This window comes from Rana temporaria, chromosome 6, assembly GCF_905171775.1.
Source record: "Rana temporaria chromosome 6, aRanTem1.1, whole genome shotgun sequence".
Taxonomy (NCBI): domain Eukaryota; kingdom Metazoa; phylum Chordata; class Amphibia; order Anura; family Ranidae; genus Rana; species Rana temporaria.
In genome coordinates, this window is record NC_053494.1 from 29,095,687 (window position 1) to 29,122,428 (window position 26,742).

The 26,742-nt window shown below is 47.3% G+C and overlaps 1 protein-coding gene across 6 annotated transcripts in view; it reads right to left on the reverse strand.

The window, feature by feature from the left end:
- Window positions 1–1,309: 1,309 nt before the first annotated feature.
- The window catches only part of RAB11FIP3 (RAB11 family interacting protein 3), a 137,256-nt gene continuing 111,823 nt past the window's right edge, over window positions 1,310–26,742 (reverse strand). For 5 of the 6 annotated variants that reach the window (XM_040356546.1, XM_040356547.1, XM_040356544.1 and 2 more), the window contains 10 exons: window positions 24,713–24,748; window positions 19,259–19,349; window positions 16,705–16,808; window positions 15,609–15,749; window positions 13,410–13,491; window positions 10,976–11,113; window positions 9,607–9,762; window positions 6,311–6,451; window positions 3,568–3,677; window positions 1,310–2,095 (listed from right to left, as the gene is read on the reverse strand). In XM_040356546.1, coding sequence (XP_040212480.1) covers window positions 2,050–2,095; window positions 3,568–3,677; window positions 6,311–6,451; window positions 9,607–9,762; window positions 10,976–11,113; window positions 13,410–13,491; window positions 15,609–15,749; window positions 16,705–16,808; window positions 19,259–19,349; window positions 24,713–24,748 — 1,045 coding nt within the window. In that variant the 3' untranslated portion in view covers window positions 1,310–2,049. The remainder of the gene's footprint in view (window positions 2,096–3,567; window positions 3,678–6,310; window positions 6,452–9,606; window positions 9,763–10,975; window positions 11,114–13,409; window positions 13,492–15,608; window positions 15,750–16,704; window positions 16,809–19,258; window positions 19,350–24,712; window positions 24,749–26,742) is intronic. The other variant, XM_040356545.1, reaches the window with a different exon arrangement.

The following is a 26,742-nucleotide window of genomic DNA, read 5'->3' on the forward strand; positions in this document are numbered from 1 at the left end:
CCTTTCCAGAACTTCAAATGATAAAAATGTTTCTGTTTTGACATGAAGCCAATATCCAGATAACATTTCTATAATCCTTCTTTGCAAAAGGAAAGCGAAAAAATACAAATCTGACACCCTGCGTATTAAACATTTGAGCCAACCAATTCTACTATATCAAGCCAATGGAATGCACAATTCATGCAGGAGCTCAGGGCTGGGAAGGCTCCTATTACATGGCGGGACCTGAGTTTTACCTACTGTAATGGGCAGTTAAGACACACCTGGTCACTATAAAATAATGTGGGTTTTTTTCATATAGAAAGGGGTGAGGGTTATAGTAAAATATAATAGCATTATTAAACGTGGTCACTTTGAGGGCTAACTCAGCCCAGCATTGACATTTTCAGCTGTGTGCGGTCGCTGGCAAGTGAAATCACATCTGGGTATGGAGAAGCATGTGGCTCAATCCATGTGACAGCACCGGGCCAATCAGCACCAGTGCTTGTAGCTTACACACAGGGGTTGCGGCAGCTGATTGGAGTGGCTGGCGAGCAAAGGAAAAGATGTGCTTCTAGGGAGAGAGTATTAAAGAGAACCTGTTTTTATCCGCTTTCAGAAGCCGCGTGCTGATTCAACCTGCCAGTGGCCACACATAGGTGAGAAAAAAGAAAAAAAACAGCCATGGGTGGCAATGACCTTTAAACAAGTCTTTAGTGGAGTTCTTACTTTTTATTTTATTTTTTTATTATTAAAGTGTATTTTGTGCGTGTACTCGAGAGAGGAGCCGGACTGCAGGAGTTGGGAGTAGGCAGGCCTCCCCCAGAGGCAATCTGCCACCTTTCTCCGTGCCCCGGGTGGCAATGGCGGGTGCGTGAGGGGGTCCTCCCACACAGCCCGCCCTACCTGCTCCGCTTTGAAGCCCAACGGGGCAGAGGGACTCCCTAGAAGGGAGTGAGAGGATCTAGCCCGCTCAACCAGCCCCGTTAGTCCTTCGCCTCTCTTTTTAGAGACCGCATGGTCAAAGTGCGTGCATGTTAACCCAATTTCGAGTGCGTGTAAGTGTGGTGGTTTTTGTGGGAGGGGGGTGGGCGTACTAAGCGCAGGCTTACCTCACATAGCACACCCACCGGGAGCCGGGCTGAGACCTCCAAACTCAATTAACATGCAGCCGAGACCGGGATCCGAACCCCTAGCTGCAGAGGTGAATGGCTTGTCAGCGCAGTGCCAATCGCGTTGAGCCACCGCAGCTCCCTGTGGAGTTCTTACTTAAGCATGGTGTCTTCGCTTTACACCAAAACGCACAAGGATGCTACGATCTTACATAGAATGAATGCAAAACAAATGATTTATTAACAACATTACTGCTGGATTCCTCTGTGCTGCTGTTGCAAACAGGTCACATGTGCACCAACACCATATATACATTTGTGCATTGACGCAATATATACATAAACATACACCAATCAACCGCCTTCAAGTCTGTGGTCCATTCGGAGTTAAGTCCTTTAGTAAGGAGTGGATGCTATACATTCGGATTTTTAGTGTGAACTGGGCTCTGCCCATGAGTACATAAAGCTGGGGGGAGGGTGCAGGAGGCTTCATGACACTCGTCATACATTCCTTTAAGTCCAGGGAAATTCTACATGGGCCGTGATGATCTCTCGGGCAACAAGTGGAGTCTGAAACCCGGCAGAATCCCTCAATGCACTCATCAGATGCGGCTTAAACAAGAGAGGGTTCAGGTTGCGCAGCAAGATTCCCTGTGCAGGTTGATCCTCACACCACCATCACAGAGTGCGCTAGGCTGAGCCTGAGTGCATTCAGGGGTGGCCAGCATGAATGAGATCAAATCTGCCTCCTCTGCATCCTGAATCATGGGCAGAGCTTCAACCTCCTTCCAGAACTCACTGGAGAGTTAATGGATCCTGCAAGAGCAAGAACAGCAGAAAATGTCAATTTGCCTCCATCACAGCGGATCTTATTTATTTGTGTGCAAGAGAAGAATGGTGTGTGGCCCATAGAACCCCAATTCCAAACATTGTTTTCACACAGACTGTAGGATTTCAATTAGAATCTGGATACTATAGGCAATATAGTTTTTCCATTGCAGAATCTGTAAAATAAGGCCTAAAGTCAATTACTGCACTTGAGAACAAATGATTCTCATGAATATGCTATGGGTTTTCCTTGACAGGCGAGAGAGAGAGTTATGTGGAAAGGGATTGAAGGTGGGTAAAAGGGTGGATGAGAAGCAAAAAAGATAGGAAAGAGAGAGAGCACAAGAAAAGATGAGAGAGAGCATAGGAGATGGGAAGAGAGAGAGAGAGAGAGAGAGAGCCCAAGAGATGGGAAGAGAGAGAGAGAGCCCAAGAGATGGGAAGAGAGAGAGCCCAAGAGATGGGAAGAGAGAGAGCCCAAGAGATGGGAAGAGAGAGAGCCCAAGAGATGGGAAGAGAGAGAGCCCAAGAGATGGGAAGAGAGAGAGCCCAAGAGATGGGAAGAGAGAGAGCCCAAGAGATGGGAAGAGAGAGAACCCAAGAGATGGGAAGAGAGAGAGCCCAAGAGATGGGAAGAGAGAGAGCCCAAGAGATGGGAAGAGAGCCCAAAAGAAGAAGGTAAGGGAAGAGAGAGGGTCAAAGAGAAGGGAAGAGAGAGAACCCAAGAGGAGAGCAAGCCCAAGAGAGGGGGGGAGAGAGAGGGATCGCAAGGGAAAGGGAAAGAATGGAATAGAAGGGAAGAGAGTGTGCAAGGGACGAGAGAGACAGGGGCAAGGGGAGAGAGAGAAAGCAGGGCAAGGAGCCAGAAGGGGGGGTAGAAAAAAAAGGATAAGGGGTGATAGAGAGAGAGAGGGAGGGGGGGGGGGAGAGAGAGAGAGAGCGCGAGAGCGAGAGAAAGGGACAAGCGGGGAGAGAGAGAGGGGGGGGGGCAAGCGAGAGAGAAAGAAGAAGGACAGCAGGGCAAGGAGGGAGGGGGAGAGAGAGAGAGAGAGAGAGAGCGGGGCAAGGGGGGAGTGAGAGAGAGAGCGGGGCAAGGGGGGAGTGAGAGAGAGAGCGGGGCAAGGGGGGAGTGAGAGAGAGAGCGGGGCAAGGGGGGAGTGAGAGAGAGAGCGGGGCAAGGGGGGAGTGAGAGAGAGAGCGGGGCAAGGGGGGAGTGAGAGAGAGAGCGGGGCAAGGGGGGAGTGAGAGAGAGAGCGGGGCAAGGGGGGAGTGAGAGAGAGCGGGGCAAGGGGGGAGTGAGAGAGAGAGCGGAGCAAGGGGGGGAGTGAGAGAGAGAGCGGAGCAAGGGGGGAGTGAGAGAGAGAGCGGAGCAAGGGGGGAGTGAGAGAGAGAGCGGAGCAAGGGGGGAGTGAGAGAGAGAGCGGAGCAAGGGGGGAGTGAGAGAGAGAGCGGGGCAAGGGGGGAGTGAGAGAGAGAGATGAATGAGAAGAGAAAAGGAAGAGACATAGGAAGACAGATGTAAAAAACAATGAGGTGTTTGGGAAAGGGAGCACACCACCAAAAATATGGAACAAATGTAGGATACAGAAAAATAAAAATGTACATTTATCTTTGTGCAAACCTGTGTTCTATTTTGTCCAAAACTTACTTCACTTCCAGAATGGCTGGGTTGGTTTCCATAATGGCTACAATGATACGGTCGATATAATCCTGTAAGCGGAGGTTGATCTCCTCTTGTTTGTGAATAGCCTCCATAAGCTGTAAAACAATGTAATGAGGTGCGAGTTTCAGTGATTGGCAGCAAGCACTGCCCACAGACATCAGGGCCATACACACAATGTGGGTACAGGATATGGAATGTGTCAAGCCTCGGATAAGAGATCATTTGTGTCAATTGATGACACCAAAGGGAATATAATGATGAAAAGCAATCTTGTAGGGAGAATAGATGAAGACTGATGTGTACATTGCAGTGTGTAGTGTAGTATGGTATACTAAATGTATAATACAGTGTACAAATAAAGTGCATACAATGTGAGATATACAAGTATATGAATAGCAAAGTGTATACAAGTAAAGCACTGTGCATGGAGTTGAACACCGAAGAGTATATAATGTACAGCACATTTTATACAGTGGAGCATTGCAGAGTATATAACATACAGCAAGTTGTATATAATGGACGAGTATGGTGTAATTAATGCATAATGACATAGGTACATTAAAACCAGTTATTGGTTTGTAAATAAGCATGGACAATATGAGGTAAATATAGAGGGGTCGATTCACAGACAGGATACGACGGCGTATCTCCAGATACGCCGTCGTATCTCTGAGTCTGGCCGGTCGTATCTATGCGCCTGATTCATAGAATCAGTTACGCATAGATTTCTATTAGATCCGACCGGCGTAAGTCTCTTACGCCGTCGGATCTTAACTGCATATTTACGCTGGCCGCTAGGGGCGTGTACGCCGATTTACGCCTAAAATATGTAAATCAGCTAGATACGCGAATTCACGAACGTACGCCTGGCCGACGCAGTACATTTACGCCGTTTACGTTAGGCTTTTCCCAGCGTAAAGTTACCCCTGCTATATGGTGGCGCAAGTGCGGCGTACCAATGTTAAGTATGGCCGTCGTTCATCTGTGAATGGGGCTGGACGTCATTTACGCTCACATCGAAACCAATGACGTCCTTGCGGCGTACTTTGGAGCAATGCACACTGGGAAATACCACGGACGGCGCGTGCGCCGGTCGGGAAAAACGTCAATCACGTCGGGTCAAGCCTGATTTACATAACACACGCCCACCTCTTCACAATTTGAATTAGGCGGGCTTAAGCCGGCCTATTTACGATACGCCGCCGCAACTTACTTTTAAGGAATACGGCACTTGCCTGTAAAAGTTGCGGAGGCATAACATAAAAAGGATACGTTACGCCGCACAAAGAAACGCCGATTTACGTGAATCGACCCCCACAGTTTATAGACTTGCATGGAAAGGGTCTAATGTACATTTGATGTGAAGTCCACCTTAAAGGGCCAATTTTCAATATATGATACAATAAATAATACAATAAGGGGTTAAAGAGCAGTGACAGGACAGGAAGTCAGTGGATTCCAGAATGGGGCACACAGGATTTGAAAATAAAAATAAAAATCCAGTTCTATATAGGAGAGGGAAAGGCAAGAACCTGTCTTCCCCTCTCTTCCTAAATCACTTTTACCCAAAACAGGAAGTGAGGAGAAATCCCTTCAAAGGGGACGTGCACATTTAGCAAGTGTAAACCTTTGTCACTATCTTATATGCTGACTATTTCCCCCTCGTTTCCTTGTCCTGTAAGGGAGGGAAAGATGCTACCAGGACAAGAAGAAGAAACCTTACCAATAGTGACACAGACAGTCAGGGCCGGAGTTGCCATTGGGCTTGACTGGGCTCAAGCCCATGGGGCCCCGCCCAATAGGGGGCCCCGGGCCCAATCGTGGCAACCTCCAATTCTCGGCAATCGCGGCAACCCCCTCCCGCAATTTCGAGGCAATCCTCTCCTGCAATTTTGTGGGAAACCGCGGCAACCCCTCCTGCAATTTTGCGGGAAACCGCGGCAACCCCTCCTGCAATTTTGCGGGAAACCGCGGCAACCCCTCCTGCAATTTTGCGGGAAACCGCGGCAACCCCTCCTGCAATTTTGCGGGAAACCGCGGCAACCCCTCCTGCAATTTTGCGGGAAACCGCGGCAACCCCGCCTGCAATTTTGCGGGAAACCGCGGCAACCCCGCCTGCAATTTTGCTCCGGCAAGCTCGGCCCCTTCACTGCAGCTGTGTAAGGGGCTCCAAATGACTGAAGGTGGCCCTCTGTCCAGCGTCCTCCGTCTCAACAAGTATGATCGGTCGGCGCACTAATCCCCCCCCCCCCCCCCCCCAATAACATTGATTGGTAGGTCAGTGGTGGATCCAGCACCCCACCCCCGATCAACAATGATCGGTCGGCGATAACACCCCCCCCCCCCCCGCGCTTCTCTGCTCCAGGGGGCCCCTTCGATTATTAAGCCCAGGGGCCCCCACCACCCTAAGTCCTGCCCTGCAGACAGTAATAAATTGTCTGGGGCCAGGTTCTAGATGATATTTGTATTGAAAACTCAGGAAGCTTCCCCCTTTCTAGGGATGCCTGGCCCAGCATCTCCTTCCCCCTAGCCCTGCGGTTGAAGTTAGCTAGAAAAAAAAACATAAATCTAACCCCTGGAACATACAGCTAACCATTCATTCAAATATGAAATTGTAGCTAATGGTTCTGGAGGAACAAGGGGAAGCGGGTATATCACCCCGTTGTACTATAATGCATTCCAAGCATGATTGGACACCTCCCAGTAAGACAAATCTATTCCTTCTCACCTCATCTCTAGAGACGCTGCTGATCTCTGCAGCCAGGGAGTCGGAGAATGTAGTGGAGAACAAGTTTTTGGCTCCCTGGATGCTAAGATTGATAATCTGTCCGTTCAGTTCTTCATTCTGCTCCTTGAGGGCTCGTTGTTCCTGCAGAGAAAGAACAAAGAGACAAATAGACCACTGAGTATCAGGACAGCAGGTGACAGATGGACGGCATACATGCGGCGTGAAGAAGCGTTTGTCTTCTTCTACGGCTTATGTGGAAAATAACAGAATGCGAAGCTTGTGTTAAAGTTCTGAGCTCTAGGGCGGCAAACGGTTAAACGCACACACACAGAACAGTCTTATCAGCCAAAGGCATTTCAATTCTGACCAGCCACTTCTGTGATTCATACAGCTCTGCCAGACAGCATAGCGGGGAGGGTCACAACACTTGCTCTGTATAAGTTAAAGTCCAACTCTGGGCTTTAGACCCTCCCTAGTGGCTCCCCTATCCTCAATGCTGTGCATAATTTTTTTCTATTTCAGCAGAAGCTGGTCCTCGATGATGCAGAAAGCACTGCTCTTCTCAGCATCATTACACTGAGTGCAGGACGACGGATGACGCCCCTCTTCTAGGGTGGGACCAGCAGGACGACGGATGACGCCCCTCTTCTAGGGTGGGACCATAATGTTCTGCACTCACAGCATGTCCCAGAAGACTTAAGACATCTAGTGGTGAAAAACAACAATTGCAGGACACAGCATCGTAGAGAAGGTCAGTTCTGCATACAGAGCTGCATTTTTTATTAACCACTTCATTACCAGGCACTTTAGCCCCCTTCCTGCCCAAGGAAATTTTCAGCTTTCAGCGCTGTCATACTTTCAATGACAATTGCACGGTCATGCTACATTGTACCCAAACAGAATTTTTACCATTTTGTTCCCACAAATAGAGCTTTCTTTTGGTGGTATTCGATCATCTCTGCAATTTTTATTTTTTTGCTAACAAATAAAGACCAAACATTAAAAAAAAAAAAAAAAAAAAAAAAAGTTTCTTTTGTTTTGGTTATAACATTTTGTAAATAAGTACGTTTTCTCCTTCACTGACGGGCACTGATAAGGCTGCACGAATGAGGTGGGCACTGATAGGCGGCATTGATGGGTACTTATGGGTGGCACTGCTGGGCACTGATATGTGGCACCTATATGCAGCAGTGATGGAGGGCACTGATATGCAACCCTGGTGGCACTGGCAAACATTGTGGATGGGCACTGATTGGCAGCTGCCTAGGCATTGATTGGCAGATGCCTGGGCACTGATTGGTATATCCCTGGTGGTCTAGGGTGGCATACCTGGTGGTCCAGTGTGGGTGGCCATCCCTGGTGGTCCTGGGCAGGCATCCGATGGGGGGGCTGCGCTGATAAACAATCAGCACAGACCTCCCCCCCGTCAGGAGAGCAGCCGACTGGCTCTCCTCTACTTGTGTCTGTCAGACGCGAGTGAGGAAAAGCTGATCAACGGCTCTTCCTGTTTACATTGTGATCAGCCGTGATTGGACACGGCTTATCATGTGGTAAAGAACCTCCGTCAGAGGCTCGTTACCGAGATCGGTGTAGGAGGGTGTCAGACTGACACACACCGCACCAAGGATTGCTGCAATGCTTGCCCCCACTGGCTTTTATCCTGCTGGACGTCATATGATACCCATCAGGATAACTGAACCACCGTCCAGCCGTCATTCTGCTATAGGCCGGGCAGGAAGTGGTTAAAGGATAAGTTCACCTTTTGACAAAAAAATAAATAAAATTGCAAATTTTTTTGCAGGTACAAAAAAATGTGCATTTATAATTTTTTGTTTTGGGAGCCTGTAAAGCATTGCACCAGCAGATTCCAGGTCTCCTACAGATCTATCAGTGTATCTGCTTGCTTGTACCTCGTACGAGCAAGCTGACACATTCGGACAGGAAGAATCAATGAACTACCACAGTGCTCACAGCACCGTGTTAGTTCATTGAGCGCTACAAGCCGACAGACTTTAAAGCAGTTGTATACCTGCAAAATTTTTTATTTTTTTACACCTGAAAGGCAAAAGGCAAAATGAGCTAGTATGCACCGCATAGTAGCTCATTATGGAATACTTACCTTGGAACGAGGTGTGTAGAACTTACCTGGTCCACGCCGAGCGAGATGTCAAATTGCCTCGGCGTGTCTTCTGGGTATCGCCGCTTCAGTGCTGTGATTGGCTGGAGAGGGGATGTTGTCACTCCCGCGCATGCGCGCGGGAGACTTCATTCCGGCAAGGTCCGGCGGCTGCCGGGCCTCTAGCCGAGGATCCCCGCTGTGCATGCGCCGCTGCAGTCAGTGGCGCATTGCGAGGGGAATATCTCCTAAACCATACAGGTTTAGGAGATATTCTTTATACCTACAGGTAAGCCTTATTATAGGCTTACCTGTAGGTAAAAGTGGTGGTAAAGACTTTTACTGCCACTTTAAGGCTGTCGGGACTTGTAGTTTTCCATTCACAGAACAGAGTTTTTTTGTTTTTTATTATTGAGACAGCTAGCGGTGGGAGAAGATCCCTCGCTAACTGTCAAAGCAGGGGCCGGTCCTTTCATAAAAAGTTACACCCTGAATACGGGTGTAAATGTGTGACATGTAATAAAAGGTGAAGTACTGCTGGATTGAGCAATTTTCAAATATACTGTATATACCATATTACGTTCATAGACTAAATTTTGGTCTACATTTATGAAGAAATAACATTTTACAAACAAAAAAAAAAACACGTTTTTTTCCCCAAATTTTGGGGTATTTTTTTGTTAATTTAAAAAAAAAAACAAAAAAAAAAACAATTGTGAATAAATACCACCAAAAGAAAGCTCTATTTGTGTGCAAAAATGATATAGATTTCATTTGAGTACAGAGTTGCATGACTGAGCAATCGCCAGTTAAAGTTGCACAGTGCTGAATAGCAAAGAATGGCCTAGTTATGAAGGGGGCAAAACATTCTAGAGGTCAAGTGGTTTAAACCAAATTAAAATTAGCCTAATTAGACTAAATTCACCTTTTGGGGAAAAAAAAAATGTGCAAAGCAGGCTCGCGAGGGGAAAGGTCAGGAGAATGTTGCATACGAATTATGGGTGTAACATGTAACATGCTCTGATCGGTGAACTTATCCTTTAAGAATACAGTGGCCTCACAGTGGAACAGCAATACACTAATAAGTCATCAACCCTGCTCACTGTGCTCTTTTCCTGTCGGCATATTTGCATGCATGGATATTTTGAGATTTATAATTTAATAGATAATCTCCAAGTACCTGTTTAAGTCGTCGGACCTCTTGTTCTAGCTCAGCCTCTCTGGTGCGGCTGTTGTATTCCTGCAGGGCGGCGCCGTTTCCGAGCCCCATCTTCTGTTCCATTTCAAGACGTATGAGCTGCATCTGTTCCAGCTCCCGCCGCAGCTCCTCTATAATCTAAAAAACAAAACAAAGGTTCATATAGTATATTATAAAATATATATATATTTATAATGCTTGACATTTTTTCATAGTTCTCCCTTTGCTGCTTTATGGCCGATTTTGTAATTTTCTCTTCTGAACTCAATATATAACATAAGCCTGACCTTCTCATAGCCTTGTAGTATGATGTGTTCATTGTTGCCCCCTTTTAAAAAAAATCCCGATGACCGTGGCCCTTTACGACGTGATCACGCAGTCCAATGACGGCGTTGATCACTTGTAAACACTTGTTTGGCTCCTCCCCTCACGCCGATCGGTACAGTGTGTGGGTAGAGGGGGGGGTGGTTCCGGATGCTTCGGCACTGTGGGCAGAATCTGAAGTTCCCACATGGCTAATCTGTGCCCAACCATGGCTCATCCATCCATGCTATGTCCATGGCTCATCCATCCGTGCGCCATTCATGGCTCATTCATCCCCATCCGTGCCCCATCAGTGCTCAACTGTGCCCCATCAGTGCTCATCCGTGCCCCATCAGTGCTCATCCGTGCCCCATCAGTGCTCATCCGTGCCCCATCAGTGCTCATCCGTGCCCCATCAGTGCTCATCCGTGCCCCATCAGTGCTCATCCGTGCCCCATCAGTGCTCATCCGTGAGAGCTCATCCGTGCCCCATCAGAGCTCATCCGTGCCCCATCAGAGCTCATCCGTGCCCCATCAGAGCTCATCCGTGCCCCATCAGAGCTCATCCGTGCCCCATCAGAGCTCATCCGTGCCCCATCAGTGCTCATCCGTGCCCCATCAGAGCTCATCCGTGCCCCATCAGAACTCATCCGTGCCACATCAGCAGCCTTGTGGCTTCACAGCCAGTTTCCTACTGCACATGCGCAAGTCGCTCTGCGCTTTCTGAGTGGTTCCTGCTGCCTTCTGGGACCTGTGTGTCTCCCAGAAGGCAGCGGGGGGGGGGGGGGGAGACGTTCATCGCACAGATTGTGGCGATCTTTCCCCAGAAGTGGAAACAGATACCTGGATTTGACAGGTATCTGTTCCCCCTTCTTGAAAGGTGCCAAATGTTGCACCAGAGGGGGGGGAGGAATCCGATCCGCAGAACTTCCATTTCTGGGTGGAACTCCTCTTTAAAGGAAGGAAGGAAATGAGGTCACATGGGAGTGGGATGAGGTGACAGGGAACGAGGTCATGTAAGACACCAATGAGATCGCTATATTCTTACCTCTTGGCATCGTTCTTTCTCTGTCTGCTGTTTGTGTAGCTCCTTACTGAGCTTTCCTCCCAGTATTCTGTTCTGTTCCTGGTGGTCTTGGAGCTGTTGCTGGAGGTCCTCCACCTCATCCAGCAGTTTATACTTCTCCTGTAGACAAATTCAACAGATCAAAAGAGAAATTAAATAATGGAAGAGTACAGAATGAGGCATTGCGGATATTTACAGGCAACTATTGACAGCAACAGTTCAATCATTAGTTGGTGCAACAATCTTTGTTTAGTTGAGTTTTCCCATTGAAGTCAATGGAAACGAAAATAATTTGTTTCGCATTGACTTCAATGGGATGCAATAGCGAATGCGGCCAAGGGTGGGGGGGCGCCAGAGAGGCAGACTGCCGTTATGTCAGTAGGGAAGGCATAAATACTGTGTTCCTGGGACAAGGATCCACGTCTTCCCTAAGACCCCTTTCACACCGAGGAGTTTATCCAGGTGGTTTAGCGCTAAAAATAGAACCTAAATGCCGCCTGAAAAACTCCTGCCCTGCAGTCTCAGTATGAAAGCCCGAGGGCTTTCACACTGAGGCGATCCGCTGACGGGACCGCTCCAAAAGTCCTGCCAGCAGGATCTTTGGAGCGGTGCGTTTACTGCTCCTTCCCATTGAAAACAATGGGACACCGCGGCTATATGGCCGGAAATGCGCCTCTGCAGAGGCGCATTTCGGGCGGTAGTAACCCTTTTTCTGCTGCTAGCGGGGGTTAAAACTGCACCGCTATCGGCCAAATACCGCCGCAATTACGATGGAATAGCGGCGCTATACCGCCACCGCACCTTCCGCCCCAGTGTGAAAGGGGCCTTAGTATAGGCAAATGGCCTGGTCATGAAGGGGGTAAATCTTCCGGAACTAAAGTGGTTAAATCCCCAAAGATTTGAGACTCGCAGGTATATAACAGCTCTGAAGGGGAAAGCTAGTCTCCCGAAACGCGTTAGTTTCCAATCAGATGGCCCAATGATGGAACATACCGTCCATGGCTGAAGTATTCATTTTATTTGCCTGCTGTTTTTAGAAGTTTGTGACTATCCATTTGTCTTTGGGGATTTAAAGGGGAAGTCCCCCCCAACACTAAAATCTTTATATCTACAGACATCACCAATGTAAGCCTAACCTATATATATATATATACATACCTTTTCTGAAGCTGCTCCAGTCCGGTCTCCAGCGGCGGAAGCTCTGTAGTGGACACAACCAAAAACGGTTGTGAAATCACCCATAGACTTACTATGGGGCTTCCGTTGTTGGCTTCCTCTTCTGCACCCACCTCCACAGTGAAGCCGACCGCTGACAGCTCAGAGTAGGACTGGATTGGCTTCAGAAAAGGTATCTATCTCGATTTCTTCTTTACAGGGTTAGATAGGTCAGTCTTAATTCATAGATGCCTGTAGATGTAGAGGGTTTAGTGTTAAGCCCCGTACACACGGCCGGGATTCTTGTCAGGAAAAAAACGTTGTTTTTCCCAGACGAGATTCCTGGCAAGATTGTTTTGTTGCCCGAGTGTACAGAACCTGTGTTCTTTTGAATGGCACTAACACGGTGACATCATCGACGAGCATGCGCTCACCCAACCTATGCCTTGGAAGCTACCGCGCATGCGTCAAAGTCATTTCGAGCATGCGCGGATTTCCATGGAGAGGTAAGTATACAGACGCTCGGGTTTCTCGTCAGGAAAACACTGCTGAGAATCACGACGAGAAAATAGAGAGAAGGTTCTCTATTTTTCTCGTCTAGATTCTGGACAGTTTTCGACGAGAAACCTCAAAGCCTCGTACACACGCTCGGTATACTCGGCAAGAAAGCTCTGCCAGCAGTTTTTTGCATAGAAACCCGTGCGTGTGTACGAGGCTTTAGGGTGGATTTTCCCTTTAATAAATAGTTTGGTGGCAATGCACGTGGAGATGGCGCCCTCTTGTGAGTGTTTTTTGTAGTTGACTGAAGATTCCCTGATCTGTGGAGGGCTGAACCTGAGGAAGCATTAGGCACCTAAACATCTTTGGGAGCACCTTGTGTGTATGTATGTATGTATATATATATATATATATATATATATATATATATATATATATATATATATATATATATATATATATATATATATATATTGCAAGGGCAATCCAACAGTTGTATATCATCTGCAAAATTCTAAGTTATAACCAGCTAAAACATTAATTACAAAACAATTGAGATATTTTGCCGTGGGGGGAATGACACCCTCATTGTAGCCTCGTTGGAAGGGTATGCTTCTGAGGTCTTGAACACACATGTGAATAAGATGTGAATAAGCTGTGAATAGGTGAGAGACGTGTACCTTCTGAGAGCTGACAACACTAGTTTTGTTTAGCATCTGTCTTTATCTACATGACACAGTAATATGAAGGTACTACTACTTACCTCTTCTAACCTCTGTGCTGTTGCCTTGAAACCCGGTAGCTGAGATCGGAGATCTAAATTCTCATTTTCTAGCTCTTGTAGTCTGCAGAGGAAGAGTAATTACTACATTGCAATTTCAAACACCGCCATCAGAGGGCGTATTTTCCACATATACAGTGCCCTGAAAAAGTATTCATACTCATTGAAATGTTCCACATTTTGTCATGTTATAACCAAAAACGTAAAGGTTATTTATTGGGATTTTATGTGATAGACCAACACAAAGTGGTACAAAATTGTGAAGTGAAAGGAAAAATGATAAATGGTTTTCAATTTTTTTTTTTTTTACAAATAAATATGTAAAAAGTGTGAGGTACATTTTTATTCAGCCCCCTTTACTCTGATACCCCAAACTAAATTCTAGTGGAACCAATTGCCTTCAGAAGTCACCTAATTAAAGGGGTTGTAAAGGTAAAAACATCTGACAGTACTGCCACCCCCCCCCAGCCCCCGTTTTACTTACCTGACCACTCGAAAGTCCCATGCTCGTCCCCGTCATCCTCTTCGGTTCTCAGCCTGGCCATTGATTGGCTACACTGGATACATTGAAAGCAGCGCCGCCGCTGTATCCCGGGAGCGCGCCCGCAAGAGCTCTCCACCATGCGGGCTTGCTCGCATGAAGGTGGAAAGCTCTTGCGGGGGGGGGGGGGGGGGGGGAAGTCGACACAGCCACCGAGGGACCCCAGAAGATGTGGATCAGGGGCCCCTGTGAAAAATGAGCCGCACAGTGGAGGTAAGTATAACGTGTTTGTTATATATTTAAAAAAATGTAATATTTTTTTTTTACTTTAGTGTTCCTTTAATAAATAGAGGCCACCTGCTTGTAATTTATTTTAGTATAAATACAGCTGTTGTGTGAAGTTCTCAGAGAACCTTAGTGAACCAAGGGCATTATGAAGGCCACACCAGACAGGTCAGGAATAAAGTTGTGGAGAAGTTTAAAACAGGGTTAGGTTATAAAAAAATATCCCAAGCTTTGAACATCTCACAGAGCACTGTTCAATTCATCATCTGTAAAATGGAAAGAGTATGGCACAACTGCAAACCTACCAAGACATGGCCGTCCACCTAAACTGACAGGCCGGGCAAGGAGAGCATTAATCAGAGAAGCAGCCAAGAGGCCCATGGTAACTCTGGAGGAGCTGCAGAGATCCACAGCTCAGGGGGGAGAATCTGTCCACTGGACAACTATTAGTCGTGCTCTCCACAAATCTGGTCTTTATGGAAGAGTGGCAAGAAGTGGCATTGTTCAAAGAAAGTCCTGTTTGCAGTTTGTGAGAAGCCATGTGGAGGACACAGCAAACATGTGGAAGAAGGTGCTTTGGTCAGATGAGACCAACATTTTACTTTTTGGCCTAGAAGCAAAACAAACACTGCACATCACTCTGAACCCACCATCCCCACTGTGAAACATGGTGATGGCAGCATTATGTTGTGGGGATGCTTTTCTTTAGCAGGGACAGGAAAGCTGGTCAGAGTCGATGGGAAGATGAATGGAGCCAAATACAGGGCAATGTTAGAAGAAAACCTGTTAAGAGTCTGCAAAAGACTTGAGACTGGGGCGGAGGTTCACCTTCCAGCAGGACAACGACCCTAAACATACAGCCAGAGCTACAATGGAATGGTTTAGATCAAAGCATATTCATGTGTTAGAATGGCCCAGTCATAGTTCAGACCTAAATCCAATTGAGAATCTGTGGCAAGACTTGAAAATTGCTGCTCACAGACACTCTCCATCCAATCGGACAGAGCTTAAGCTAATTTGCAAAGAAGAATGGGCAAAAATGTCCCTCTCTAGATGTGCAAAGTTGGTAGAGACATCTCCAAAAAGACTTGCAGCTGTAATTGCAGTGAAAGGAGGTTCTACAAAGTATTGACTCAGGGGGGCTGAATACAAATGTACCCCACACTTTTCACATATTCATTTGTAAAAAAAAAAAAGAAAAACATTTATCATTTTCCTTCCACTTCACAATTATGTGCCATTTTGCGTTTTGTCCATCACATAAAATCCCAATAAAATACATTTAAATTTTTAGTTGTAAAAAGACAAAATGTGGAAAATTCGAAGGGGTATGAATACTTTTTCAAGGCACTGTACATCTCTGGCAAGTGATCAGGGCCCGCCTGATTGGCTCCCTCCAATCACACAACACATACCTAGCTTTAAGACTGGTTAGCCGATAGCTGCGGTCACGGTCCATCTTGCGCAGCTCGTCTCTGTGTTTTCGAGTCTCTTCACTTTGAACCTCATCTGACCGCACCTCCTGATCTTTAAGCTGCTCTTCTAGCGCATGGGCCCTAATTAGCAAATGAGGCGAGGTTGCATTAAAATTTGAAAGGAAGTAGTAAGTGCATTATATATTTAAGCTCAAATGTTCTACATCCCACTATCACATAACGTGAACTTGTGGCCAGGCAAGGGACATCAAAGCAAGCCCTTATTGACCTCTGTAGATGCAGGCACTGTGGCACAATTCACAGAAGTAGCATTGAAGTCATCCAAGTGGTTCTTTCAGCAGCTCCGTCACCCTGCTTCTCCCCTTTAAAGCTTCTGCTCTGGGTTTATATTAGAAGGCTGGAAGGGTACCAAGTCACTGCTGGATGTGGGATCAGGGTGAGGTAAGCTGCATGAGAACAACGTTTTCCTCCTGCTGGCCAAACCAGTAAAGTGTCTCTCACTTGTTGCTCCTTCTACCAATTCTGTAGCATTTCTGCCAGTGAAGAAGCAAAAGGAGAAGGCGAGGGATCTTTTTGGTGCTCCCATTGCTGGTGAGCTGTCGCCAGGGACAGGATCAATAATGTGACATGGCCCAAAGTTGGGATTTTTCTTCAATACAAAGGACCCCCCCACTTCCTGTTGTGACCCCAAGAGAAATCTCAGAGCACAACAAAAACTAAAATTTGGTAAATTAAAAAAATAAAATAAAAAATATGATCTTTATGCATCTAAAGCTGAATCTGTGCCTTGTGCAACCGATCCCCTAAAGCCGCTTCTCTTCAGCACTCCGTCGTCATCATGTACAATGCAGGACCAGCAGCCCTGCTTTGTAAGTGAAGCAGCAGAGGGCTGGCCCACAACTTGGAAAGAGCAGCTGTCGGGGCATTTCAAGTCACCATAGACAAAAATGAGCATTTAACCCTAGCAGGACGGGGGTTAGCCCCCCCTGCAAGAGTAGCTTTAATCTTTACCAATAGTTCAACTTTAAAGCATGCACACTTTGCTGTACCTAAATCCCCCCCCCCACCTACTTACCTGTGAAGTAACTGCAGATTCTCTTGTCGGAGTCGGTTCTGTTGCTCGCTTGTGGTGGCTGCGTCTCTCTCCAGTTCGCTCACCCGCTGCTCTAGGTACAGAACCTGCAGGAGAAAAGAGGAAACTTCAGCAAGGCAGGAAGAAAAGTTTAAAGAAAAAAAAAATAAGCAACAAGTTAACTTAACCCCATGAGCTAATAATACTATCCAGCAAGCACTGCAATGGCGCCCCTGTCAAAAGTATCACTTTAAGGCCCCTTTCAAACGGGCGGATCAGTAATGTTCCCCCCCGTGAACCTCCGCTTGCTCAGCGGGGATCGCTCCGTTGATCCCCGCAGAGCCGACGGATGACAGGGCGGTCCCCGCACACTGTGCAGAGACGGCCATGTCTTTTCTCTGCTCCCCCCTATGTGGGGATCGGATGAACACGGACCTCCTGTCGGTGTTCATCCGATCCGCCAGACGGATGGAAAAGTAGGTTTTTCCTCCGTCACACTTTGGCGGATCGGAGCGGGTCAGATGTCAGCGGGCATGTCACCGCCGATATCCGCGGCTCCATAGAGGAGCACGGAGCGCCCGTTCAGGTCCGCCAAAAAAACTGGCAGGCGGATCTGAACGGGCCGCCCATGTGAAAGAGCCCTTAAGCATTAAATTGGTTGTAAACTCTTACACATATCCAGTGAAGTGACTGGCCCCAGGTGATACGCAGATATTAAATAAATCCTCCTTCATGAGTTGTACCTGTTGCTACATTTATAAAGCCTATCTGAGCTGTCAGAAAAAAGGCAGAGAGCTGAAATTACACTCTGCAGAGCTCAGTGAGTGAGATTTCTGAGAGCTGATTGGAGGAAAGGGACACAGCACACATGAACAGAGCTGAAGCTGTCAATCAGGTGGAGGTCCCACCCTCAACACCTTTTTTTTCCTTGGTGGCAGCAAAACGTGTCAGAAGTGACTCATGCTGATAGCAGAGGAAAAAAACATCAGAACAGAAATGACACTTAGGGGGTTATTTACGAAAGGCAAATCAACTTTGCACTACAAGTGCAAACTACAAGTGCAAAGTGCAATTGAAATTGCACTGAAAGTGCACTGGGAAGTGCAGTCGCTGTTAATCTGAGGGGTACATCTGAAATGAGGGGAAGCTCTATTCATTTTATTATTCAATCATGTACAAGCTAAAACGCTGTTTTTTATTTTCCTTGCACGTCCCCCTCGGATCTACAGTGACTGCACTTCCAAGTGCACTTTTAGTGCAATTTCAAGTGCACTTTGCACTTGTAGTGCAAAGTGGATTTGCCTTTTGTAAATAACCCCTTTACTGTGTTTAATTAAGACAAGTACACACTATACAGGGAGATGCTTTGTTCAAATTTCATGTCTGAGATTTACAACCACTTTAATCCACAACTGTTCTTTTTACATTTAAATGAAGTGGGGAAGGATTAGAGCCACTGTCAAGTTTTCTTTTTTCAGATCAGAATGTGTTAATAGAGACCCGGTCTAGTTTCTAAACAAAAAGGCAATAGAAGAAATATTATACTGACCTCTGATACCCGTGTCCCCCACAGCACCATGTGGTTTCTTCTGCTGGCTCCTACATCACCACCATATCCTATAGTGGCATAAAGGCCAGAGGAAGGAACCACTTCCTGACAGGGGCACAGTTATTAGACTCCCCCAGAGGTACAGAATGATAAAGAGCCTCACAGAGTCTGAAGCAATAAAACGAAGAGGAGGCAGGAGACATGGGCCATCAAAGAGGCAAGTGTACTTCACTATACTCCTACAGGGGGTGCCGTTTTGATTTGCTTAGAGACCTGACAGAGCCTCCAAAAAGAAAAAGGTCTATGGCGTGAATGAAAAAAATTTGTACTGCGGGTTTCAAAATCTTGCTGCTTTAAAGTGGAGCTAAACACTTTCCTTCTCTCACCGGCATCTTCTTCTGGTTGTTGGTCTTCGCCTGTCTTCATTGGTCAGTGTGTGATAATGTCACTCCTGGGCAAGCACTGAATCAGTCACCCTGGCACTGACTGGCGTTTTAAAATTAACAAACATATGATACCTCCACTGTGCAGTTCGTTTTTGAAGAGTGGCCCCGAACATCGTCTTCTGAGGTCCCAAGTCACCGGGGCTCCTGGCCCCTCCCTCCTGCCCCCACAGCAAACAGCTTGCAATGAGGGCACCCGGGCGCTGCTCTGTGTCCATTCACACACACAGCCGTGGCTCGGCCCCCTCTCTCTCCTCATTGGCTCACTGGCTGTGATTTGTCAGCAGCGGGGAGCCAATGGCCCCCACAGCTGTCTCAGCCAATGAGGGAGCGACCCAGCAAAGCTGAGGCTCCCATGCACAAAGCTGCAGAAAGATCAGGCTCAGGCAAGTATTGCGGGGCTGCTGCACACAGGTGTTTTTTTTTTATCTTCATGCATAGAATTCATGAAGGTAAAAACCTTGAGCCTTTACAACCACTTTAATGCAACGTAGAAAGAGCTTTCTTCAGATGATGAAAAATGAAGCCCCCCAATATTTAGTGAAGCTTTGAGAGGCGATGTTACCTTGTCAGTGAGGTCCGTGTCATCATACGCCATCTCCGTCTGCTGCTGTTCAACCGGCTCTTCCTCCAGGAATCCGCTGTGATGCAGTCTCCTACACAACAAGAAACACGTTTAAAGGATTGGAATGCAAAGGTGATGAAGAGCTCATACACTAGCAGATTCATAGAACACAGATCTTCTGTGCTAACAGTGCATCAGCAATTGCCAAAATTCAGGGAGAAGACACCTGCCCCTTTATACAGAACAGCTGGGAATGACAATACTAGTGCAGGATCTGAGTGACACGTGTGAGTGATTGTCAAATGTACTCTTATGTAGGCTCAAAACCGATCCGATTGGTCAGAAGCTGCCCACATCACTCATATCTGGTCATTAGGACTCCTTCACACTATGTGCAATCATCTGCATTTTTCTGCACTGGATGGACACAGGTTACCTACAATGACACATAGAAAACTATTGTTTTTCTATGTGGCAGGTTCACACTACAAGGCTGAGTTTATATGTGTTCCAGGAATGTGCATTATTAAAATGCAACATGTTTCTATTGTAACACACAAATGCTTTCAAATGCATTTGAGTGAAGTAAAATCACATTAAAGTAGAACTACAGGCAAAACCTTTTTTTTTTTTTTTTTGATTAGTGTACGGGAAGGTTATAACCCCTGCCAGTTTTTTTTCCCCACCATCTGTGTCCCATTGCGGCGATTTCTCTTCACGCAGGGGAAGGGCGAGCAGGCAAGTCAGGACACTCTCTACTTTGCAGATAGAGAAAGGAGCTGAGTGTTAGTGGGCGTCCTGACACTCCTGCTCGCCCCCTCAAGAGGCATTCTCCACACCAGGAAGAAAGCCTCGCATTACTGTGTGGAATTACAGACAGAAGAACAGGATGTGAGGATTTCTCAGAAGAAATAAGGACATTTAAAAGCAAAATGGAAGGATGAGGTAAGTGAAGGACGACTGCACTAAGGTAAAGGAAGCTACCGTATTTATCGGCGTATACCGCAAACTTTTTTGCCTTGAAATTCAGGGCAAAATCGTGGGTGCGCGATATACACCGATACCCGCGCCGAGTTTGAACTACTGCGCCGGCATATACAGAGCGCAGTACACTCGTGTATAGTCGGGCAGGCTCGGCTCCTCTCGCAGTCACGTCCTGGACGTACAGGACGCACAGGACATGACCGAAGAAGGACGCTGGACCCGACGAGGAGGACACCACCGAAGCCGCAGACGGACCCGGCGAGGCTGCCGATGGACGCCGCGCAAGACACCAAAACTGTAAGTACGAAAATGTTTTTTTTACAGGAATGCGGGTCCACTTTAGGGGTGCGTGCTATACGCCGGAGCGCGCAATACCCCGATAAATACGGTATTTAGGGATTTTTTTTTTTTTTTTACCTTTACAAACCCTTTACGCACAACATATGCACATTAATAAAATGCAGGTAAATGCACATGAATGCATTTCAATATGGATAAAAATGAATGTGACTGCAGGCCAATGCAGATGCATATAGCATTTTAATGCGAGTCATAGTGTGAATGGGCCCTTAGCATGGATGGATCAGGCTGCCAGTAGCGGACTATAAAAAATCTTGGTCTCCCTATTCGACAATATATGGAGGATCAGCCGTAACATTGCGACATTCCACCTACTATTGAACAGGTCCCTCTTTTGCCACCAAAACATTCCTGACCATTGAGGTATGGACTGCAAAATAACATCCACATGAATGGCAGAGGACCCAAGGTTTGGTTTCCAAGCAGAACATTGTCCAAAGCAACACATTGCGTCCACCAGCTTGTCTCCTTCCCATACTGCATCCTGGTGCCATCTCCTCCCCAGATAAGCAATGCACACACACCCGGCCACCCACATGAAAATGTGATCCATCGGATCAGGCCTCCTCCTTCCATTGCTCCGTGGGCTCAGTTCTGATGCTCATGTGACCATTGTAGGCACTTTTGGCTGTGGACACGGGTCAACATGGGCACCCTGACTGGTGTGCAGCTACACAGCCCCATACACAACAAACTGGAACGCAATGTGTTCTGACACTTTTCTATCAGAACCAGTATTAACTTTTTCAGCAATTTGAACTACAGTAGCTCTCCCACTGGATTAAACTACATGGGCCGGTTTTCCTTCCTTCCACTGCAGACCGTGAACATCCCACAGGAGCTGCAATGTCGGAGTTGCTCTGACCCAATCATCTAACGGTTACAATTTGGCCCTTCTCAGTCGCTCAAATCCTAACGCTTGCCTACTTTTTTCTGGTTTCAACGCACCAACTTCAGGAACAACATGTTCACTTGCTGCCCAATATATGCCAACTAAGCATGAGCTCCAGCGCGTTCGCACAGTCCATGTGCAGAGCCCGCCAGGAAGTCGGCACCGCGCTGCGCTAATCACAGGCAGGGAGACATTTCCCGATCTCTGCAGCCGAGCATCGGGATAATGTCTCCCTGCCGGTTCTGCACATGGAGTGTGCGAACACCCCGGAGCTCATCCTTAATGCCAACCTATTTCAGATGCCGTTGTAACAAGATAATCAAAATCATTCACTTTACCCGTCAGTGGTCATAATGTTAAGGCGGCCGATCGATGTGTAATATCATACAAACACAACAAGCCATAGACCGGAGGACAAGCCCTGGTCTATAGTGCTTCCTGACGACTCATAACCACCATATGTAGTGAGAAGCGATTCCTCCTAAATACAAAGGAAGGATTGCTTATCTGCGTTTCCCTTGCTGAGCCTGCGTTGTGTCAGGACCTTCCTCTGCTTGCAGAAAATACTGCTGCATGAAAGTTTGATAACTACATACAGTATGTTACCAAACAAGTTCTCAAGGGATCACCTTCCATTCCGTCTCCCAATCCACATAATATATGCAGGACACAAATCGATTCTAGAGAGAGCAAACCAGCTGCCATCTCATGTGCCACTCACATTGGTATTCTACTTCATTACAGTTTACCCTTGAGGCCGGGTTCACACCATTGCGAATTGTATTGGGTGGTTTCCTGCATCCAATTCGCAATAGACCCCCATCCAATTTGCAAAAGCAGGAGAGTTTGACCGTCTCTCTATGGAGCCAGTTTGCATATCTCCGCAGCCGCTCAGGTGCAATTTGCACTAAAATGCGGTCCGTTTCAGGGTCCAATTCAGCCCAAAATTCAGGCTGAAATCGGACCTGAAAAACGGTGAACTAGGACGCACCGGACGCCTGCTATGAGCTGCATGCGGCTCATATGTGAACCCAGCCTAAAGCAACCCTTTACTTGTATAAAGTACTGCAAACTGATCAAAGGCGCTAGGCCGGCCGTAGATGGTGCGATTTTCTTTTCTGAAAACGAAAATCGCTTGATTCCCACAATAACACAGTTTGTGTTGGAGGAATTCCTCCTGTGGGGACATTGTGTTTTCCTGGTGGGGGGGAGCTATCCCTCCTGGGAGAACACACAGTGATTATTGCTAGGCTGGTTGTACCCAAGTTGATCAATCCGCCAACTTGGGTATAATCAGTCTGCCCATACATAGTTCAAATCTTGGCTGGTCCCTGCTGAACTGGCCGAGATTCGATCCTTCAATGGCCTAGCTTTAGGACTCATTCAGACAGGTGAATGGGGGCGAATAGGCTGCTGTGTTTAGATGCACCTCTGGATGAATCAGCACTCTGTGTTACGGTCGCATGCACACTGGACAAATTGCTGTGGCCAGTTTGTATGCAGCCAGAAACACATTCCCTGGAGGCAAACTGTCTGCATCCAGGGCTAGTCAGAGTCCCTTACTGCATTTAACTGCTTGGATGAGCTGTGGCAAAGGCCATTGATTTGAACAGGGTATAAAGCCTGGTACACGCTGAGTTTTTTTTTGGGGTTAAAAAACTGTCGGCTCTGGTCGGCTGCTGTACCAACCATGCAATCTCCTCTGCTGAGCTGTTGTGTTCTGCCAGGGGGATGGCCCCCCGCCAGAACCCACTGATCAGCGATCTCCGCCACTGGCAGACAGCACTGACCGGGAGTCAGTCGGCTGCTGGTTTCCCAGCATGCTCATCCAATTGGTCAGCCTCGGTCGGACAGGGTGGCATATACAACGGCCAAATGTCGGACGTTTTTTTATTTTTTAACCGGACAATGTCTCCTGACATTCGGCCCATGTGTACGGGGCTTAAATCTGGCCTTGCCACTGCTGGGCGCACATACTGTGCCTCAGGGCCGGCCCTATGATGGGACCGGGTGGTACCATGGGTACCAGGCAGCACTTTTAGGGGGGCAGCATTCTGCCACCCGCCAGACAGCCCACTCCGCTGCCTGTGAGGACACTCACAGCCGGAGGGGAGCAGTCTGCGAGTGAGAAAGGCAGGCGCCGCTCCCTCTGAGGAACCTGTTGTGCCGAGAATGGTTGCCCATCGGAATTTGTTCCCCCTAGCTCTCGGCTCCGATCGGAACTCCGCCTCTCCAGCCCACTGCATTGCCGCTCCCTCCTACTCTACCCACAAATTCTTATGATCCTAATACCGCCCCGTCCCCTTGCGTGTCCCCGGTACAATGTAATTACTCATTATGGCAGATTGGATAGCAGCGTTTGCCCCCGGGAGACAGCCTGTGTACAGGATATATCTATGCCTATGTGGTTCGGATGACTTTGACCATTTTCCTCTCTTGTCTGTCCTGAAGAAGCCTCATGGCGAAACGCGTAGACGCACAGGGGACATTTATAGGCAACATACATACCTGACATCTTGTATGGTTTTCTTTTTAATGTTGTTTTATGCAACTACTTTGTAATAAAATTATATATGTTTTGCTATTCCTGTCTGTGTTGCCTATAAAGTCCGACCATTGGCTGCTTTCCTTAAGCAATTTTGTCTTTACAAAATGACAGGTCCTCTTTATACATGTATAGAGCCATGACATGATTTTTTTTTTGGGGGGGGGGGGGGGGGGCAGCATTTCATTCTTGGTCCCAGGCAGCACAATGTCTTGGGCCGGCACTGCTGTGCCTGCAGCTAGCTTCCTTGTCAGCAAGCATCATGGAATCTCACCAGCAGCTGCCAATACGAATGAAGCCTTAGGGTACATTCACACCAGCAGCTGCCAATACGAATGAAGCCTTAGGGTACATTCACACCAGCAGCTGCCAATACGAATGAAGCCTTAGGGTACATTCACACCAGCAGCTGCCAATATGAATGAAGCCTTAGGGTACATTCACACCAGCAGCTGCATTAGAGTGCGGTGGGATGACAGCAGTTGTGATGTGCTGATCGAGGCGCATCACACCGTTTGCTTTGTTTTTTTTTCAAACAAACTTTATTGAAATTGTCACACAGTGATATTTCATTAAGTTCTATTGGATGCAGGGTGGTGCTAGACGGTTATGCAGATGCAGAGCATGGGTCTGTAAAAAACAATGTCAGCCAAGCATGGCTAAGCTCACTCACCTGGCCTCCTTCCTGCTGCAGGTCCTCTTGTCGGGGCTGTAAGAGAGACAAGGGTGAAAGTATAAATGACAATGAAAGAGGGAGACAGCGGATAAACAAGAGGAAGTAGTGGGAAGGTTCCACCACACATCACACGCAGAAACCACGAGAGGCTCAAACAAGCACAGCGTGCAAAGCAAGTGCAGCAGAGGTATATATACACACCATGCCATGCAGCGAAGCTGGGTATCACCTAGCAAACAGGAGATACAAAAACAACACGGAGAGAACACCGAAGTTACAAAGGGGACAATGTACACCAGTACAGGCACCAAATATCTGCTGTGGTGGGGGGAAAAAAAGTTAATGGTCACATGACCTCCCTATCAGTAGAAGAGCTGAGATGATTCCCATTTCCTGCACCAGGAAAAAACAATAAATGGAGCACATCCAATCACATCACTCCCTGCCCCCCCCCCCGGCGTCTGTCATCTCATATGATAAGAGCCAACCTGTCCAAAGGCGCTCACGCACAGCCGCTGACTATCTTTACATGGACTGTATGAGAATGATGAGCCTCACACACAGATGTACAGTGATTGTACAGCGAGAACAAATGGTGTTGGCATCCAAAGAAAATTGAGAAGAAGAAAAGTATTGAGTATTGTCTGTAAAACTTTTTTTATTTGCACCGAGCCAAGGTTCACATTGGAGCGATTTGTCATGAGAGATCAAATTGCGTGACAAGTCACAGCCTATTGGGGGCAATAGCACTGTTCCAATCGGTGTGACATCGGTTTTGCGGCGCGGCGCCGATTTGCAAAAGTAGTTCCTGCACCACTTCTGCCGATTTCAGGTGTGACTTCAAAAGACATCTGTGCATGAAGCCACACAGATGTCTATCAAGTAAGGATGAGCTCCGGCGTGTTCGCATAGAACACGTGCAGAGCCCGCCAGGAAGTGAGCGGCGCTGCGCTAATAACAGCCAGGGAGACATTGCACGAGCCGAGCATCGGGACAATGTCTCCCTGGCTGTGATTAGCACAGCGCCGTGCTCACTTCCTGGCGGGCTCTGCACGTGTTCTATGCGAACACGCCAGAGCTCATCCTTACTATCAAGTAGTACCTGAAATCGCGCTGACCTTGCTACTTTGAAATCGCTACTTCAAGTGAAGTAGCGCGATTTCAAAGTAGCATCAATGTGAACCAGGGCTAACATACAATTTTTCAGGACCAGCTTTTGGGGTATGTCCCCTTATTCAAGGTCCAAGCAAAGTACCGTATTTATTGCTGAAAATAGGGGGAAAATCACGGGGTGTGCGCTATACGCCGATAGCATACCTCGGAGGGGGAACGAGTGCCCACAGAAATCACCGAGCCGCCATCTCCTCTCGGCTGTCATGTCACACACACACACACACAGAGTCCCGCCTCCGCCACCAACATAGGACCAGTGTTCTGTCTGTCACAGGAGATGGTCCAATGCCGATGGCGGAGGCGGGACTGTGCATGTGTGACGTGAGAGCCGAGTGAGAGCCGAGTGGAGATGACGGCTCGGTGATTTCCGGCGTTTTTTTTTTTTTCTAGGTACTTCTTGGATCTAGAAAAAGGGAACATACCCCAAAAGCTTGTCCATTAAAATTGTATGTTAGTGCAAATTAAAAAAAAAAAGCATCGTGGACAACACTCAATTTGCTGTCACAATTGCAAAAAAAAAAAATTCCACGGAAATACCAAGGGGTTGACTTACTAAAGGCAACTAGACTGACTGTGCACTTTGCATTGAATAGTTGCTCCAGAGCTTAGTAAATGAGCAGAAGCTCTGCGGACTTCCATCACTGTATAATTTTGTTGTTGAAATAAATGGTCTGATGACAGGGTCTCTTTAAAGGGTAAGGAAACTTTCAAACAAAGTTTCATTGTCCTTTTGCCCCCACCACCCTGAGCAGTGCTAGATCAAAGCTCCATGCTTACCAAGGTAGTTCTGCCAGGGCTCATGGCAAAATTGACATCCTTTGATCGTCTTCATATCTTCAGGTGAGCACGTGCAC